The 18,172-nt window shown below is 66.8% G+C and overlaps 3 protein-coding genes across 4 annotated transcripts; 2 read left to right on the top strand and 1 right to left on the bottom strand.

The window, feature by feature from the left end:
• The first annotated feature begins 48 nt into the window (after positions 1–48).
• On the top strand, positions 49–5,299 carry MFRP (membrane frizzled-related protein). Of its 2 annotated transcripts, none has more exons than XM_084301506.1 (13): positions 49–1,538; positions 1,636–1,732; positions 1,944–2,072; positions 2,298–2,462; positions 2,537–2,780; positions 2,872–3,002; positions 3,108–3,233; positions 3,321–3,397; positions 3,541–3,689; positions 3,850–3,980; positions 4,085–4,219; positions 4,345–4,472; positions 4,609–5,299. In XM_084301506.1, exons 1-13 carry the CDS (start codon positions 1,485–1,487, stop codon positions 4,915–4,917), a joined length of 1,875 nt encoding a protein of 624 aa, XP_084157632.1. In that variant the 5' UTR covers positions 49–1,484; the 3' UTR covers positions 4,918–5,299. The 2 variants fall into 2 exon arrangements, with proteins under 2 accessions (XP_084157632.1, XP_084157633.1); XM_084301507.1 differs by having other exon boundaries at positions 4,559–4,916.
• A 31-nt stretch (positions 5,300–5,330) lies between these two features.
• On the top strand, positions 5,331–7,865 carry C1QTNF5 (C1q and TNF related 5). The gene is made up of 3 exons (XM_084301511.1): positions 5,331–5,465; positions 6,201–6,448; positions 6,842–7,865. Exons 2-3 carry the CDS (start codon positions 6,220–6,222, stop codon positions 7,357–7,359), a joined length of 747 nt encoding a protein of 248 aa, XP_084157637.1. The 5' UTR covers positions 5,331–5,465; positions 6,201–6,219; the 3' UTR covers positions 7,360–7,865.
• Positions 7,866–9,625: 1,760 nt separating this feature from the next.
• RNF26 (ring finger protein 26) lies at positions 9,626–14,068 on the bottom strand. The gene has a single exon (XM_084301680.1). It carries the CDS (start codon positions 13,449–13,451, stop codon positions 12,126–12,128), a length of 1,326 nt encoding a protein of 441 aa, XP_084157806.1. The 5' UTR covers positions 13,452–14,068; the 3' UTR covers positions 9,626–12,125.
• Positions 14,069–18,172: the final 4,104 nt, after the last annotated feature.

The raw sequence follows: 18,172 nt of genomic DNA, 5'->3' as shown, positions 1-18,172 counted from the left end.
GGACCCAGGCAGCTCCAGCACCCCCCCGATGGTTGGTTTTTACCTTGGGGTAGATTTTTTTTCTCTTTTTTTTCGTTTTTTTGGTTTTTTTTTTTTTTTTTTGCTGTGTAATAAAAAACACCGAGAGAGGGACTCGGCGGGCGTGGGGCCGCAGGGAGCACCCGGCGCTGGGGGGACCCGCGGTGCCCCCCGGGCGCCGCTCGCCCAACCCCGAGGATCCCTCAGCTGCCCCAAACCTCCTGGCCAAGGACTTGCAGCCCTCCGGACACCTTCACAAGCCCAGATCCCGACCGATGGACCCGAGGGAGGAATTTCTCCGGACTTCTTTTCGCAGCCGGGGGTGCTGCGGGCGGGTGTCCACCTGCCTCCTCATACGCCGGTGCCTTAAACCATCCGGGGGGTGGCACGGGGGTGCCCGTCCCCATAAGGGGGGGGGGGACAGCGGCTCCCTGGGACTGTCTGCAACCGGGGAGCTCCCCCCGAAACCAGGAGCCCCCCTTGGGGATGCTCGTTTCCCCCCCCTCTGGCCCCGCTGCTCCGTCCTCCGGCTAGCGATCGCCAGTGGCCTTTTTTAGCCTTTTTTTCTCTAATTTATTCTCCTCCCCATCCCGCCCTGCCCGAGGTCCCCGGGCTGGGGCAGCGCTGCTGCTCGGCAGGTGGCTCGTTTACTGTGTAAGCAAGATGGGCAGGATGTGTCTCGTACCAGGGAGACTTCGTGCAGGAATAAATGGGTAGCTGGAAGCGTCGTGTGCCTGGCCGGAGAGGGACGGGGGCTGTGGGGGCAGCAGGGAAACCGAGGCAGGAGGAGGAGAACCCACGAGCTGCCACCCCACAGGGACAAAAGGGGAGGTGGTGGCCACGGCAGGGCCCTCTCCTGCATCCAAGGGAGCTTTTCTTCCTCTTCTGGTCCTCCAGCAGCCGCGCTCTGCCCCAAAAAACCCTAAACAAAGCCCTCTTTCTGCCTGGCTCAGGCACGGGGCTGGCATGGGGCATTAAGGGGCAGTGGGGATGCAGGCAGCGGGGCTTGGACACCCAGCATGGGGAGATGTGGGGCCAGGAGGGACGTGCTCAGCCCCAGCTCCCCATCGCAGCCCCTTTGGGGACACCTGGAGGCACCGGGAAAACCGAGCGGCCCCTTTGGGAACCCCAAAAGAGGCTCCCCGAGCTGTGGGGTGGGCTCGCAGCTCTGGAGGGAGCACACGTTCCCCTTTAAGGTGCTAGGATCTCCGTGCCAGGGCCTGACCTCGGCATCCTCAGCTGAGCTGGATTAACGGGGCAGGGGGAAGGGGCTGGCGGAGGGGACGGGGCTGGGGCCGCCCGGGGCTCTCCGCGCAAACTTTTGGGGTCTCCACAAGTTTTGGGGTCTCCGCGGGGCGCAGCTCGTGCCGGCTGCCATGGGGACGGGCGGAGAGGTGCGGGGGGCACCAGGGGTGGCCGTGGCACAGCGGGGAGGATTTTAAGCGTGCTGGGAAGCGCCTGGTGCCATGAAGGATTTCACCGAGATCACGCTTTGCCCCGAGGCTCTGGAGCACAGCAAGGTAGGGCCGGGTTTGGGGAGCTGCCCCACGGGTCCCCCACAGTCTCTGCGGGTCCCCACAGCGCCGTCCCTCTCCCGTCCCTCGTCTTTTCGCCCAGACCGAGTTCTGCAACCCCGTCTTCGAGGGCGAGGAGCCCCCGGGAACGTCCCCAGACAAGGATGGGGTCAGCCCCGCGTCCCCCCAGGATGGCCTCGGTACCCGCCTGGGGTTTGTACGCGCGCCCACGGGGAGCTCCCCGCCGGGCTGTGGGGCTGCCCGGGGGTCCCGGGGGGCACAAAAGGGTCTCAGGGGGGGCAAAAGGGTCCTAAAGGGGACAAAAGGCTGGGATCAGCCAGCTGGGGAGGGGGTGGCGGGGTGGGGGCACGGTGGCACCGTGCTCTGCCCGCTGTCCTCGCCCTCCCGCAGGCCGGCAGCTGTGGGGCCAGGAGGGTGGAAGGTACCGGGCCGACTGTAGGTTCACCTGGCTCTGCGTGGCCCTGATGAGCGCCGTCCTCCTCTTCCTCATCGCCCTCCTGCTGGCCATCGTCGTCCACCGTGAGTGCGGGGCTGGGGGCGCCGCGACGTGTCCGTGGGGATGGGGACACGGAGATGGCTCCTGGGGGGGGACTCGGGGCACGGCGAGGACACCCGTCCTGCTCCAAACCTCCCCAAAAAGGGGGATCCCTGCGTGCAGGAGCGGGGAGGGACCCGACACGTGGGGCCGGGTGGGCTTCCCGAGCCCCCTCCCCACACCGCAGCCTCTCCTCGCCCCGCGCACAGAGCTGACGTCCCCGCGGCCCCCCAGCTCCCCCGCCGCCGCCCTGCCCGCCCGTGGCACCACCACCAGCACCTCAACACCCACCCCGACACCTCCCCCGGCCCCAAAAACCACCTCCACCCCCACCTGGAGCCAGCCTCCCGCAGCCAGCACGCCGCCAGCCCCGGGTAAGTCCCACACACCCCGGCACGGCGTCACCCTGAGGTGCCGGCTCACCGGGTGCCCCCTGTCCCCCTTGCAGCCTGCGGTGGCACCCTGCGGGGTCCCGAGGGCTCCTTCAGCTCCCCCAACCACCCCGGCCCCTACCCGCCCCACGCGCTCTGCGTCTGGCGCATCGAGGTGGCCGCCGGGCTCGCCATCCAGCTGCGGATGGAGGCGTTCAGCGTGGAGGGCACGGCGTCCTGCCTCTTCGACCGCCTGGAGCTCCACGAGGAGCACGGGGACGGCGCCGCGGAGCCAGCCCCGGCTCGGGGAGGCACCGCCAGGTAGGATCCGGGAAGGATTCGGCACCCCCCCCGTCCCCCAACAACTTTTGGGGTGGGGGAGAAAGGGGACGCTGCGGGACGGTCCCCCCAGGTTCTGCGGCAACGTGGTGCCCCCCACCTTCAACACCAACTCCAACCTCCTGCGCGTCACCTTCGTCTCCGACGGCAGCGTGGGTGCCCCGGGCTTCAGCGCCCGCTACCGTGCCGTGGCCCCCGATGAGAGTGAGCACCCCCCGCGGGTTGGAACACCCCCAAAACCTCCCCAGAAACAGGGGATTTGGGGCAGGGGGCGCGCAGAGCACGGCCACCAGCCCTGGTCCCCCGCAGAGAGCTGCGCCTGGGACGAGCATTTGTGTGATCGGGGGCTCTGCATCCGCCTGGGCTTCGTCTGCGACGGCTTCCACGACTGCGAGGACCGCAGCGACGAGGCCAACTGCAGCCTGAAGCACAAAGGTGGGCCCGGGGAGGGGGGACGGGGGGGAGAAACGGGGCGTAAGGGAAGGGGCTGGGGGTACAGCCCCATGGTGTGTGTGTCCCCAGAGTGCGGGGGCCCGCTGACGGCCCTGGAGGGGCATTTCTCCACCCCCAGCCATCCCCAGCCCTACCCGCACCAGCAGGTGAGCCGAGGGGTGCTAGGAGGAGGAGGAGGAGGAGGGCGGGCGGGGAGGAAGGCTTCCTCCCATCTGAGGGGTCGGCGGGTGCCCCTGCCCGGCTTGACGGTGTCCCCGGCTGTGTCCCTGTCCCCCCCCCGCCCCGGTAGCTGTGCCTGTGGCAGATCTCGGTGCCCCTGGGCCACGTGGTGGACCTGCGCTTCCACAACTTCAGCCTGGAGCCGCACGACGACTGCAGCTTCGACTTCGTGGAGGTCCACGACAGCGCCGGCACCGGGGCCGCCAGCCTGATGGGCAGGTACCCCCCCACACACACCCCTCCCCAAATCCAGCTCCCGCGGCTCAGCCGGGGAAACCGAGGGCTGGTGAGGACGTGCTGCTCAAGGACAGGCTTTTGGGGCATCCCGTATGGCCCCGTTGCCCGTCTGACCCCATCCTTTGCCCCCGTGGCCCCGCAGGTTCTGCGGCCACCAGCTGCCACCCGCCCTCACCTCCTCGCGCCACGTCATGACCGTGCTGTTCGTGGCGGATGAAGGAGTGGCAGACGACGGCTTCTTCGCCACCTACCAAGCCCGCAACGCCACGGAGAGTAGGTGGCGGGGCTGTGCAGCCCGTCCCCGGCGGGGTTCGAGGCCGAGGCTGAGCAAAACCGTCCCCTTGTGTCCCCCCCCCCCCCGTCCTCCCGCCCCGCAGAGACCTGCAGCCCCGCCGAGTTCTCCTGCGGCAACGGCGAGTGCCGGGCACTGGAGTCGGTGTGTGACGGCTGGCACGACTGCCCCGACGGCACCGACGAGCTCAACTGCACCGGGGTCTCCTACCCGGCCTTTGGTGAGCCCCATCTGGAGGGATTTCACCCCTTTTCCCCCTAAACCCACCCCCAGGGGATCCCCCGGAAAGCGGTGCCCCCTGTGCCGGTGCCGGTGCCAGAAGCGCAGCACCTCTCCCCGCGGCAGGCTCCGTCTGCGAGCCCGTGGAGGTGGAGATGTGCTTGGGGCTGGGCTACAACGCCACCTCCTTCCCCAACATCTGGCTGGCCATCCCGGACCAGGAGGGGGCCGCCGAGGTGCTGCAGGACTACCAGGTGAGCCGGGGGGGCTGGGGGCGGCTCGGCCACCCCGTGCCAAGCTCGCCCACCCCGTGCCAAGCTCACCCAGCGCCGTCCCGCAGACGCTGATGGAGCTGGCCTGCTACCAGCACCTCCGGCTCCTCATCTGCAGCCTCTTCGTGCCCAAATGCACCCCGGACGGAGGCGTCCTGCAGCCCTGCCGTGCCGTCTGCCTGGCGGCCGAGCTGCGCTGCCAGCAGTCCCTGGGGCTCCTCGGCATCCTCTGGCCCATCAACTGCAACATCCTGCCCGACTCCAGCGACCCCGTGGAGTGCTTCCAGCCCTGAGCCCCCCAGCGCGAGCCCTCCTGCCCCAAACCTTCCTCTCCCCTTCTTCCAACTCCTGTCGTGTCTTGCCCCGGGGCCAGGGCATCCTCTTAGGGCTCAGCGCCCCGGTGCCGTGGGATTTCCCCCAGGACTGAGTCCCTGGAGAGGGGCTGCCCCTCCCCAGCCTCGCTACGGGGGAAGATTTATGGTGGGGGGGCCGTGCCCGGGGGTTGGAGCTGCCCCCATGGGGGTCTCAGCATCTCCAGGCTCTGCCCAGCCTCTCCGACAGCTGCTAGCCCGGCAGGGGAAGGGTTAATGCCCCCCAAATTGAGGGTCCCCATGTCCCCAAAACCCCGGAGCCGGGGTTTTCCCTTTTTTTTCCCTTCCTCCCCTTTTCCTCCCTCCATCTGCCCCCAGCAGGGTGATTTTCGCCCCGCTCCTCCTCTCCCTTCCCCCTGCTCAACCGCGCTTCCCACACGGTGGGGATTATTTTTCTTTTTTTTTTTTTTCTCTTTTTTTTTTTTTTTTTCCCCTTGTCTTGTAGCTTTTGGCTCCCGGGGCCCGTGGCGATTTCCTTTGGAGTTTGGGAGGAGAGAGACGTGGGGAGGAGAGAGGGGGGGAGAGGCTGCCTCTCCGAGGGCCTTCGTCAGAGCGAGGAGCTGGGGAAGAGCCCGCAGCCTGGCCCCGCCGCAGCGCAGGAGCGGTGAGTGGGGACCCTATTGGGGTCCCGGCTGCGGCAGCGGGGTGGAGGAGAAGCCCCTTTCCTCCTTCTTTTTCCTCCCCGTTCAGCAGGGGGACGAGAAGCAAGGCCACGGGGAGAGAGGGGCCAACGCTGCGCCGGTAGCCGAGAGGGCTGGGGGCAGCGGGGTGGTCCCGGCCCTCAGGGTGGTCCCGGCTGTAGGGTGGTCCCGAAACGGCCCCATAAAACTTGGGATGCTGCAGCCCCAGCCGGCCGTGCCACGGGGAGCCAGCCGGGAGCCGAGCGGAGCCGCGGGGATGCTGCCAAGGGCAGGGCCGCGCCGCAGCCCCGAGCTCCTCGAGTTCCCCGATCTCCTCGAGTTCCCCGAGCTGCCGCCCCACCACGCACGGCCCGAGCCCTCATCTTCCTCCTACAGCACCCCAAAACCAGGCTCAGAGCTGGCACAGCCCCTCCGAGCCCCTACACGCAGCCGGCACCTCCTGCGGGTGTCCCCTCGGGGTCCCCTCCCCGTGCCACCCGCTGCCCGCGGCGCCCCCCCAAAGATTTTTGGCTCGGGGGTGGGCAACGGGGATGCTGCGGCAGGTGCAGCCGGCCCCGAGCACTTGCCAAAAAGGCAAAAAAAGGGGAAAAAAATAAAAAAAAAAGGGGGGGGCAGCTGCAGGGTGGTGGTTGGCTGCCCGTCTCGAGCCCTGCGCGCCGGGGTGTGCGGAGCTGTTATGTTTCTCTGCCCCCCTGCAGCCCCCCCACGGCGGACGAGATGAAGCTGCTCCTCCTCTTCCTCCTCCTCCTCCTCCTCCTCCTCCTCCTCGTGGGCAGCTCGGTGCAGCTGGAAGACAACAAGATCCCCAGGCTGTGCTCGGGGCAGCCGGGCATCCCGGGCACCCCGGGGCTGCACGGGGGTCAGGGGCTGCCGGGCAGAGACGGCCGAGACGGCCGGGACGGGGCCGTGGGGCTGCCGGGGGAGAAGGGCGAGATGGGCCCACCTGGTAAGGAAGGAGAAATCCCATAAAGGGGAGCCCACTCTACTTTGCCAAACGGGGAGAAAATCCCCCCAAAAGCGCCCCTTTCGTGCCACCACCACCCCCTCCGGTGTCCTGCTCCCCACGCTGGCACTGCCCCGTTTCCCCCGTCCCCATCCCTCCCTTCCACCTCCCTCTTTGGGAATCCCAAATGTGGGTGCCTCGTCCATCCCTTGGCTCTTTGGGGGGGGTTCTCCCACTCTCAGGGGGGTCTCCCCAGCAAGCCCACACCACAGAGCCCTGAACCACACGCCCACCACCCCATACCCACCCAACCCCAAAGCACTTGGGGCGGGGGGGGAATTTAGGGGATCTGTCCCAGCACCTGAAGCGACACCGTCCCCATCCCTTTCCCCCCAGGAGCTCCGGGGCCCCGCGGGGAGCCGGGCAGCCCCGGCGTGGACGGCGTGCACGGCGAGAAGGGGGCGCAGGGCGAGTGCGCCGTGCCCCCCCGCTCGGCCTTCAGCGCCAAGCGCTCGGAGGCTCGCAGCCCCCCGCCGGCCGAGCAGCCCATCCGCTTCGACGTGGTGCTGGCCAACGAGCAGGGCCACTACGACCCGGCCACGGGCAAGTTCACCTGCGAGGTGCCCGGCCTCTACTACTTCGCCGTCCACGCCACCGTCTACCGCGCCAGCCTGCAGTTCGACCTGATGAAGAACGGGCAGTCGGTCGCCTCCTTCTTCCAGTACTACGGGGGCTGGCCCAAGCCCACCTCGCTCTCCGGGGGCGCCCTGGTCCGCCTGGAGCCCGAGGACGAGGTGTGGGTGCAGGTGGGAGTCGGGGACTACAGCGGCTTCTACGCCAGCGTCAAGACGGACAGCACCTTCACCGGCTTCCTCGTCTACTCCTACTGGCACAGCTCCGCCGTCTTCGCCTGAGCCCGGGGACGGGGACGGGGACACGGGGGGTGCGCGCCCCTTCCCCTGCTCGGGCACGGCGCGGGGAGGTGGCAGGGGTTGGTTGGAGAGGAGGTGGGGGGCTCGGCGTCCTCCCCCTGCTCCGCTGTGGTGCCTGGAAGGGGGCAGGATGCGGCCCCTGGTTGCACAGCGCGGGATTTCAGCGTTTTCCTCTCCCTCCCCAGCTCCAGGGCGGGATGAAGGAGCTGTAAAAATCAAATATCGGCGTGCCCTGAGCTTCCTGCCATCGCCCCCCCCGGCACGCGGCACCCCCGGGGTTGGGCTCAGCTCCCTGCGTGCGGGGCGAGCCTGGGCTGCCTGGCCGCTGGCACGGTGAGGGGCCCCCTGCCCGTGACCCCAGACCCCTGCCCGTGACCCCAGACCCCCGCCCGTGACCCCAGACCCCCGCCCGTGACCCCAAACCCCTGCCCGTGACCCCTTTCCCCTGCCCTTCTCCGGCCACCGCAATAAAAGGGTCCTCCCCCCTACCTGTGCCTGCTGCATCCCTGCCTCTGGGGCTGGCTGGGGGGGGCTCGGGACGCCCTCCCGGGGGGCTGCAGCCCCTGCCAGGGGGCGCGGGGGGGGCGCAGAGCCGGCGGGGAGCCGCTAGGTGGAGGCAGCGGCGCCGCTTTGCGCCCTGCGCTCCCTCCGTGCGCCCTTGCCCTGGTTTTGGGGAGGGGCCGGGAGGGCATTTTGGGGGGGGAGGGCATTTCCCAAGCAGCCCCCCCCTCCGGTCCCGGCTGCCCGTAGGTCGGGGGAGAAGCCCACCCTGCCCCCGGTGCCTCGGGGGGCTCGTTGTGGACCCCCCCATAGGTCGGGATGGAGTGGGAGCGCGGTGACCCGGCGCCGGGAGGGGACCCTATTTTTAGCCGGGGGAGCAAAGGGCTTCCTCATTCCGGCCCCAAATTGGTCCCGTGGGGATTTGGGGCGAGCCAGGGAGGGGGCTTCTGGATAGGGGGGGCGCCTCCTTCAGCCAGCGGGACGAGCAAACCCACGGCCCTACAGAGATGGGATTTGGGGTCGGGGGCACCTCGCTCCGCGTCCCACCTGGGGGTCGCACCCCCGGGGTGTCCCCACCCCATAGGGGCTCTGGGGCCGGGGCTGAAGGCCCTACAGCTCCCCGTCCAGCCCCGGAGCAGGATTGGGTCGCGGCGGAAGCGTGTGTTTGGGTTGAAATCGGCCTTTTTTTGTCAGCGGAGCCGCTCGGGGATAAACAGGGCAGCTCGCCGGGCGGAACTGGGAGGGAGAGGACTTTCCTTGGGACCAGGCCAGGGGAGGTTGTGGGGTGGGGGGGGGCTGGGAGCATCCTCTGGGCCCCATAACATCTTGGGGGGAGCGCCCAGCACCACGCTGAGCACGGCAGCTTCTGGAGAGGCTCTGGACCTGCTGGGAGCTTTGTGGGGTCGGGGAGGGACCCCCGGAGACCCCCCCCAAGAGGAACAGGAGGGTGGCTGCTGCCGCCTGGGGAGGGGGATTAGGAAAGGATTGGGATTAGGGGAGGGGAGCCACAGCAGGCCCTAATTCCTGGCAGCTCCTAACGAGCACCCCGAGCAAGGAGGGGGCAGAGCCCCGGTCCCAGCTGAGCCCCGGCTTGTGGGGTGGGGGGGGGGTCCCACCACCCCTTTGGCCAGGGCAAACCCTATAAAAGCACCGGGCTGAACAGGCAGGGCCTGCAGGGCAGCTGGCAGAGGCAGCGGTTTGTGCAGAAATGTTTATTTAAAAATAAATAGGAGGAAAAAAATAAAATACAACAAAGTGCTGGCAGCTCTTCCCGGAGCAGCTCGGTGGCGCGCCAAGGGCAGGGTCCCCAGCAGGTGCTGAGCAGCTCCTGCAGCAATGGGGGGGGCCAGGAGCCAGCAGGAATCCCCCAAATCTCAGCCTGATAGGGCTGTGCGAGGAAGAAGCCAAAAGGAGACCCCGAGACCCCGCAGAGACCCCATCCCGAATCCTCCCCGGGGAGGAGAAATGCCCCCGACGGCGAAGGGGCCTCCTGGGAGCGGGTAAGGAGGGCTCCAAGCTGGGAAAACGGGGGGCTAAACCTCAATGGGGTGGGCCAGTGGGGTGTTTGGGGGGGATTTGGGGCCGTAGGGACAAAGCAGGGCTGGGGGGGGGGCCTGCAGCACGCAGGTATGGGGCTGCCTGCACCGGGGTCCTGCGGCTGTGCTGGGAAATGGGCACCCGTGGGGGCAGGAGGAGCCCCCAAACAGCGGGGTGGGGGCAAATAGGGAGGGTTTGGGGGCTCGGGGCCCCTCCAAGGGGCTGCAGCCGTGTTGGGATGGGGCAGCCACTGTCAGCATTCGTCACGAATCCAGGCTCTGTCTGGTGCTTTTGGGACCCGGAGCCACCCCGCTGTGCGGGTGCCAGCAGGTCGAAGGGGGTGAGGAGCGCAGGATCCCAAAACAAGGCCACAGGACCACGAGCACGGACCCCAGAAGAGCAGAGCCCGGCCTCTTCATCAACCCCAGCGGGAGAACCTGGTGTCCTGGTGAGAAAACAGCTCGGGGAGGGCCGATACCACCTCCCCCGGCCTCAGGTGGCCCCAAAAGGGCTGCAGGAGGCCTCTACCCACATCCCCATCCCCGATGCAGCTGGCTGGGATCCTGCTCCGCTCCCCCGATAACGAGGGAGCCAAGCTGGTGCCGGGGAGCAGCCCAAAGCCCCCCCGTGGTCCTGCTGCTGATCATCACCTGCTCCCTCCCCACCGGCCCGGAGCCTTTATCCCTGCCAGCTCCCCGCTGTCCCCGAGCCCTGCTGCAGCTCATTAGGGCCGGGGGGCTGCAGCTGGGCACACAAAGGGGTCTCGGGGATTTTCCCGAAGCCTGGGGGGCTTCCTTGCCAGCAAGCTGTCAGCCTCCCCCCCCCATCTGTGCCCGTGAATGCTCCCCCAGCCCCGATGGGCTTAAACTCCGGCTGTGAGGCTCCCGGATGAGCTCCAAACCCCCCAAAAAAAAACCAATTTTGTGCCCCGGATGGCACCGTGCAGCCAGGCCCCGTGCCAGGGCAGTGTCCGGACGCTGCGGCCGCCCGGTGGCTGCATTTCCCTCCGGTAATTGCTGGTGGCTCGGGTTGTGAGCGAGCCAAGTGCGTGCGGGACGGCTCCCGGGGGAGAGCCGTGTCCTTCACAGCCCGTCCTCGCTCGGCAGCACGGCCGCAGAGCCTTTAATCTCCAGTTTTGGGGGTGCTGGGGGCATCCCCAGCATCCCAAGGACAGGCTGGGGGTGCCTCGGTGTCCCCCGGTGCCATCCCCACGCAGCCAGAACCTGGCCGGGCCGCGCTCCTGAGCCTGTGGGGTCAGGAATGGGCGTCCCCAAAGCCCATGAGGAATTTAGAGCCCCCCCAACAGGGAAACCCTTCCCAAAAATGAGGCAGTTTGTGGTGAAGGAGACTTTAATCCGCTCGGTATCTAGCTCGTAGTGCAAACAGGTAAACGTAAGGCGAAAGCTTTCTCTCTTCTTACAAACAGGCCCGAAAAGAACAAGCGTGGCTGCTGGCATTACAAAAAAAAAAATATAACAATAACAATAAATCAAGTTTGCAGGGAGAAACTGCAGTCCTGGGAAGGTGTCCTTCGTCCCAAAGCTCCCGGAGGAGATGCTGCACCCCAAAAGCTGGCTGGCCCCGAAGTTCTGCTGGGTGCTGTGTGCCTGGGGAGGGCAGGGAGCTCTGCATGCCCCAAAATGATGAGGATGTGTCCAGGGAGCTGCTCCCCGCCACAGCTCAGGTTTGCAGTGCAGAGGCGCCTCCCAGCCCGGCCCCTCTGCTGCCTCCGTTTTGGCTAAAAATCACCAAAATCGATTAGTTGGGAGCAGAATGGCGCGGGCCACGCCAGCCGCCCTCAGGCTCCTGGCTCGCAGTCGAGGAGTCGAGGCTCCTTCCAAGCTGGCTCCAGCCAAAATTGGCTCCGGCGCGTGGCTGAGCCCAGGCGAGCGGCTGGGAAAGGAAAAACTCTTCAGCACGAGGCGTCCTTGGGGGCTGCGAGGCACCTCAGCCCTCCCCAGCGAGGTGTGCAGGGCCCCGTGAGGCTTTTTGGGCCCCCCTGTAACAAAACCAGCTGCGTTTTTGCATTTCGGCCAGGCGGCAAGACAGAAGAGGAGCGCAACCCTCGCTGTGGTCCTGGTACCGCTCCCCACACGTGTGCCTGGTGCTGGAATGTCTCGGGGGGCTCCCCGAGGATTTGGGGAGTCCCCTTCCCTCCCGAAGTCACCCCCAGGAGAGCTGGAGAGTGCCTGCCTGGAGCCTTGCAGGAGGGGTGTGCGTTGTGCCCTGCGCTGGGAGCTGCTGCGTTTACGTGGCAGAAGGAAGAACGAGCTGTAAATGCAGTCTGCCAGGTAGTTTTTTGGCCAAATCTCACTAAGAAAAAAAAAAAAAAGAAGAAGAACAACAACAAAACCTCCCTTGCCTTGCACTAGACCCAGCGCTTCCCAGGAGGGCTGAGCCTTCACCCTTTCAGCTTTGGCTAGGAGGGAGCCGAGCATCTTTCCGTGCTCTGCTTTGGGTCTGGGACCGCTGCAGGCTCAGGCAACGGGCCCTGAAACAGCAAAAAGTTGTCAACAACAACAAAAAAAAATAAAACCCTCCCTCGGCTTGCTGCGGTGATCACCTCGCGCGCTTGCTAGCGAGAGCTACAACCCAGTCACGTCCCAAACGTGGCTGTGACAGACACCCCCGGCAGCCTCTTTCAAGCCACCCCGAGTTCTTTGGGAACTGCTGGGGGCAGCCCCGACCTCCTGGGAGAAGCAAGGAGACGTTCACAAGTAGACGTTGAGCGTCTGGAGGATCATCTGGCGGCACAGCGGGCAGTTGCGCTGGTAGACGGCCTGCTGCAGGAGGACTTCTGTGCACTCCTGGCACAGGCACAGGTGCCTGCAGGGCAGGAGCAGCACCGTCTTTGTCTGGTCCTGGCAGATGACGCATTTCTTCCGTTCCTCTTGCTCTTTCAGCAGCACCCAGGGGTCGTCATCGGGCGCCCCGTCCCCAGCTGCCACGTTCAGCTGCTCTCTCCTCGGAGCTTTCCCCCGGGAGCTGCCGGGCTCTTCCCTGGGGTTCTGCAGCCGCTGCCCTGCCGCAGAGCTTCTCCCCAACGCCGGCCGTGCCTGCGGGACCCGCTGCGTGTCCGGCTGCTCCTCCTGCCCCGCCACGGCCAGCACCAATCTCCCCGGCGCCGCCGGTCTCGGCGGGGGTACATCTCTTCGCCTCTCACTGTCCTGGTGCCTGGTTCTCCCTCCTCGGCTCCAGTCGGTGACCTGCAGGCTCCATTCCACCATCCTGCGCCAAGCCTGCGAGGTGAGGGCCATGCCCAGCGCCAGCACCGCCAGCTGCCACAGCCTCCACGCCTCCCGCTGCAGGCGGCGGCAGGCGGGCAGCACCCGAATGTGCCCCACCAACACCCACAGCACCCCGGGGTTCACAAGAACAGCCCCAACGCCGATAATAACCAGCAGCAGCCCCAATCCGTACACATTGACGAAAAACACCCCGATGAGCAGCTCGGCCAGGGAAGCCAGCGTCTCGCAGGCCAGGCGGCAGGGAGCCCACAAGAGGATGGAGAGGGCGACGGCGCTGCTGGAGACGTGCGCCAGGCAGGCGGCCAGCAGCTCGGCGAGGCGCAGCGCGGGGCTGAGCGCCGCGTCCCACAGGGCGGGCAGGAGGGCGCCGAGGCTCTGGGCGCCCAGCAGCCCCACGTTGAGCGCGCTGTTGAGGAGATAAGCCAGCAGGCTGCCCGCGATGGCCACCCCGTCGCACGCCTGCCTCCACGCCGCCTGCCCCGAGCCCAGCAGCCCCGCCAGGCTCTGCCTCAGCGCCTCCTTGCCCCGCAGCACCACCAGCTGCCCCAAAGCCTTCGTCCCCTCCATGGCTGCCCAGCAGCCCCTCAGCATCCCCACAACCGCCTGGAGCGCGCCGCCCGCTGCCCACATCAGCCCGTGCCAGCAGGCTGTGGGCAAGCTGGCGATGGTATTCAGTAGCCACAGCAGCGCGGCGAGCAGCGAGGAGACGAGGAAGAAGTTGAGGTCGAGCAGCAGCAGCAGCACGTCCAGGGCCAGGCGCAGGCCGCGCAGCAGCAGCAGCAGCGCCATGGTTGCTAAGGGCCCCGCCTCAGCGGGGGGCGCCCGCCGCCATCTTGTTGTACGCGCCGCCGGCGCGCCCCCCGCGCCTGGGCGCCGCCATCTTGTCGTCGGAGCCGCCGCCGCCGCCGCCGCAGCCGGGTCGCCCGCCTATGGGCGCCGCCATCTTGTCGCCCGCCCCGCTATCGCCGCCGCCGGGCCCCCCGCTGCTGGGCGCCGCCATCTTGTCGCGGCTGCCGGCCAATGGGAGAGGAGGTTGGGGGCTCGGCTCGCCTGCCATTGGGCGGTTCGTGCGACGCGGCGAGGCGGGGAGGCTACGATTGGATGGCGGCGGCGGTTGGGTACCGCCCGTTTTAAAGGGGCAACGGCGGTTAAGGCGGGCAGGCGATGGGGCCACCCATGGGTGTGATGAGTGCGGCGGTCTCAGCCCTGCCACCCGCTGGTGGGGCCGGGGCCGGCCATGGCAGCACCGCTCCAGGGGTCCCTTATGGGGCTCCCAAAGCCACCCTAAAGCTGTGGGGCTCTGCTTTGTGCAGCACGGAGCGGATCCCACCCTCACCGCCATCCCCTGGGCTGGGCACCCGCCGTGTCCCCAAGCCCTGGTGGTGGCAACGAGCCTGGCAGCCCCCAGCCCGCAGCCCCAGGGCTTTGTAGGAACGGAATCCCACGACCCCAAAGCCAATCACACCCCAAGGCCCCGGAGCTGGCTGGGGTGGCAGAGCCCCCGTCCGCCCGTCCATCCCCACGGGGGTCTGTCCGCTCCCAGCCCGGTTGGTTTTTGGGGGTGCCGGCCCCAAAAGGCAGCCCGCAGCCCCAGAGCGGGGTGTGTGCGGAGCCCCACGTGACGGGGCCGAGCGGCTTTGAGCATTTATGGTAATGTTTGGGTTCCCGAGGGCCCGGCCAAAAAAAAAAAAAAAAAAGAAAAAAAATAGAAAAAAATAAAAAATAAAAAGGGCTGAGCGGAGGGGCCGGGCGGGCCCCATTCATGCCCCGCTGTGGGACGGACCCCACAAACCCCATAAACCCCATACACCTGCGGCCCCCTCCCCATTTCCCTGGGGGCCCAAGCAGCCCCCTGGGGAGGGTGCAGGGGGTCGGAAATACCCAAATTCTTACTTTTTTTTCACGTGGAAACACCAGATTTGCTCAAAATGGGGTTCCAGGGACCCCTCTGGCAGGTCTGGAGGGGGAAAACAGGGAGCTAAAAGGGTTTTGGGGCAGCTGCCGAGGGGGGAAATGGGGCCGGGGACCCCCCCTTGGCCCCCACCTCCTCCACGGGACCCTGGGCGCTGTAGGAAGGGTGGAGCTGGGGTGTGGGGGCTGCTGGCACCGTGCCCCTAAATCCCAATCCCAATCCCAACCCCAGCCGGGCATTTGGGACCCTCCTTAGGGTGCTGCCCCCCCCCCATGGGTGGCCCCATCCCACTGGATCCCGTCCAGGCGGCCCTGGGAAAGCCAAATCCCCGTCCATGGGAACGTCCTGCGAGGAGAAATCCCTGCCCGGCCCTACAGCTCCCATGGGTGCTGCCGGCCTGGCGCCTTCCCCGGCGCCTCGGGGACCCCCGAGCAGCACAAAACCCTATGGAAGAGACCCCAAAATCTCTCAGGGTTCCCCCCTCGGGACTTTTATCCCCGTCCTCGCCTCTCAGATTCGGGGCAAGTGGGGCAGGATGAGCGCCCCGGGGCCCCCATTCCTTTGGGGTCTGCGGTGTCAGCACGGGGCTGAGGACGCAAACCCCGGCCCTATAAATCCACCCCATTGTTGGGGCGGGTGCCCAGGCCCCGGCCCATCTGGCTGGGAGACAATGGGGCCTTTTTCCGTCCGGACGAAGGCCGAAGGCCGACGACGATGACAAGGAGGGGAAGATGAACTCAGCATCCTCCGAAGGAAAAGGCCGGCTTACAAAAATAGCCCCAAATCCTTCCCCTCACCGCCCTGCGTGCGCGTTTGGGGTTGGGAGGGCCGGGGTTTTACACACATGGGAGCGAGAATTAGGGCAGGACGTGGCCAAAATCACGCCCCACACGGCTGCACCTGCCCCTAGGACATTGGGGCCCCTACCCCAAAACCGGGTAAGGTTTCCCCCCAGCTGTCCTCGTCCGTCTGCCTCACCCCCCCCCCCCAAAGCGGGGTGTCCGGGGATTGCTCCGTGCCCCATAACCATCCCTGGGGCTGCCCCGCTCTCCTTTTTGGGGTTTCGGCATCCGCCGAGCCCCCCCTTGGTGCACACAAATCCAGATGTCCCCGTCCTGCCCCCCCAGGCCGCTCACGTCCTTCCTTCCTCCGGGGACGGAGGAAGGAGCGGGGAGGCACAAACAGAGGCGACATTTTCCTGGGCCAGGGCATGGGGACACCAAATAGGGTCCTGTAGGGGGATGGAGACGGGGTGCAGCCCCCCCCCGCCACCTGGTGCTCGTCCCTCTTTCGTCTTCCACCCCAAAAACGTCCCCAAACCTCCCTGAGTGGTGTTGAGCCAAATCCCGGCTGTTCCAGCAGGGACCCCTCTCAGCCCTGGGGGTGTTGTGTGAAGAGGAACAGCCCTGGGACGGCCGCGGCAGCTGGTTCCCAGCCGAAATTTTGGGTTCCTTTTATTATTTTGGGTTCCTTTTATTATTTTGGGTTCCTAGTTATTATTTTGGGTCCCACCCCGAGCCGTGCCAGCCGGCAGCGCGTCACCCAGTGCGCCCAGCACCCTCCTCACCCTTATCACCCTCCATCCCCGGGGCCAAGCTCATGGGGACGCAGCCGGCACCCGGAGCCCCCCACGCACCCCAAAACCCCTCCTGAGCCCCCTGAGGTGCTCGGAGCCCCCCCCCCAGCACCACAAGAGGCCACGGGGTCGGGCTCGCACCCCACACACCCCGACCTCCCCGCCCCGGCGGCGCTGCCTGCTCGGCGCTGTTTGTTTGCCCAGCGGGGAGAAGGGTTGGAGCCGAGGCCTTTCGGCCCCAAAAAAATAAATAATCAGGCTCAAAATGAGGCAGGATTTGGGGCAGATGACAGCGGCCGCTCCCCGCCGAGAGCCCGAGCCCACCGGGTGCCGGGGGGGGGGGGTTCACAGCGGCCGGGAAATCTTTGAAGGTTTTTCCCCAGAAGCGTGAGTTTGGTGTGAGAAAAATAAAAATAAAAAATTAAATTAGAAAAAGCTTAAAGCTTAGAAAAATTTAAATTTAAAAGAGCTTTTTTTTATTATTATTTTTTTGGAAGCAAAAGGATCTCCGCGGAGCAGAAGCTCCCCAGGCCCGCGGCGGTCACCGGGGCTGTTTGCTCCCAGGGGCCGAGGGCTGGGAATGTCCTGCGGAGGTTTTTGGAGGTTTTTTTGGGGACGTTTCTCTTTATTTTTGCAACGAGAACGAGCTGCTCCAGCAGCGTGCCAGCCGGCTCTCCGGCCTCTTTGTTTGCCCTGCTGGGCGCTTCTTTCTCCTGGGAACGCGGCACCCCTGGGCCCTGGGGGGGGGGGAGATTTTTGGGGTTTGGGCGATGGGTACCCCAATCCCTGCGTCGTGCACATGAGGGGGGGGGAAACATCGGCGTGCCCAGGGTTGGGGGTCCCCGGTTGCAAAATTCCCCCCCCCCCTTTGGTGTAGCCATAGGGGCAGCGCCCTGCACTTGTTCCCTTCTCGTTGCCATTTTAAGCAACCCATTTCGCCAAGGGGGGGGTGGGGGGGGGGGGGGAGAAATTTAATAAATAAAATTTAATCATTTCCGATGAATCATCAGGTCCATTCGGCTTGGAAAGTGGTGTTGGGGGGGGGGGCACGGCACGGAGCCAAGGCTTGGAGGGGGGGGGCACGGGAAGGGTCAGGGGATGGCACCGAGGGAGCCTAAACGGAGGTGCTGGGGGGGGGTCCCCAAAATGATGCCCCTGCCCTGGGGACACCCCCAGCCTGACCCCACGGGGGGGTTAGGGTGTACCTGAGAGGTGCAGCCCCTTTTTTTTTTTTTTGGAGGGGGGGGTCCCGAGCTGTAGGAGAAGCCGAGGGGGAAACTGAGGCAGGGCCAGGCTGCGGCAGGGGACTGGGGGCAAGATGGGGGGGCACCGACCCCTTTTGACCCCCCCCGGACCCCTCCAGGCATCCCCCACCCCCCTTTTTTTCCACCCCCTCCCAAAAGAAGTTGCAGGGGGGGCTCGGGCTGCAGCCTGGGGGGGTCCCTGCGGTGGGGAGGGGGCTGCAGGTGGGTGCACGGCACCCCGGGGGGAGGATTTAGGGGGGGGGGGCGCGCCCCCCACTTTGCCACTTTTCAAGGTGTGGGGGGGGGCTCGGCCGCCCCAAATTTGTGCGCTTGGGCATGGAGCGGGGTATTTGGGGCGGAGCGAGGTGAATTGGGGGGGGGGGTCCCTTCTCCTGTAGGGTGCCCCCCCCACCCAAACAGCATTCCCCAAACCCACCCCGCCCCTCTAAACCCCCCCCTCACCCCCCCCCCCCCAAAGTTCCCACCTCCAGCGCCTGGCTGGCGGCTCGCAGCCACCGCAGCAAGCCCGGGCAGGCGGGGCCGGGCAGGAATGCACCGGGACCGGCCCCCCCCCAGCCCCACCGTGTCCCCCCCCCACCCCCCCAGCCCCCCAGCCCCCTCCCGGAGCGCCCCCTGCCCACCCCCGGGGGGCTGCGCCCCGAGCGCGCCTTGGAGAGGTTGGGGGGGGACCGGGGTCGGGGCTGCGCCCTGCGGGGTGGGCGGCAGCCGCCGGGGGGGGGTGAGGGGTTGAGGGGGGGGGGGCAGGTCCGGAGCCTTC

This window comes from Netta rufina (assembly GCF_964035555.1).
Source record: "Netta rufina genome assembly, chromosome: 25".
Lineage (NCBI taxonomy): Eukaryota > Metazoa > Chordata > Aves > Anseriformes > Anatidae > Netta > Netta rufina.
The sequence above is the reverse complement of the archived record's forward strand: the minus strand, read 5'-3'. Positions and strand labels throughout refer to the sequence as shown.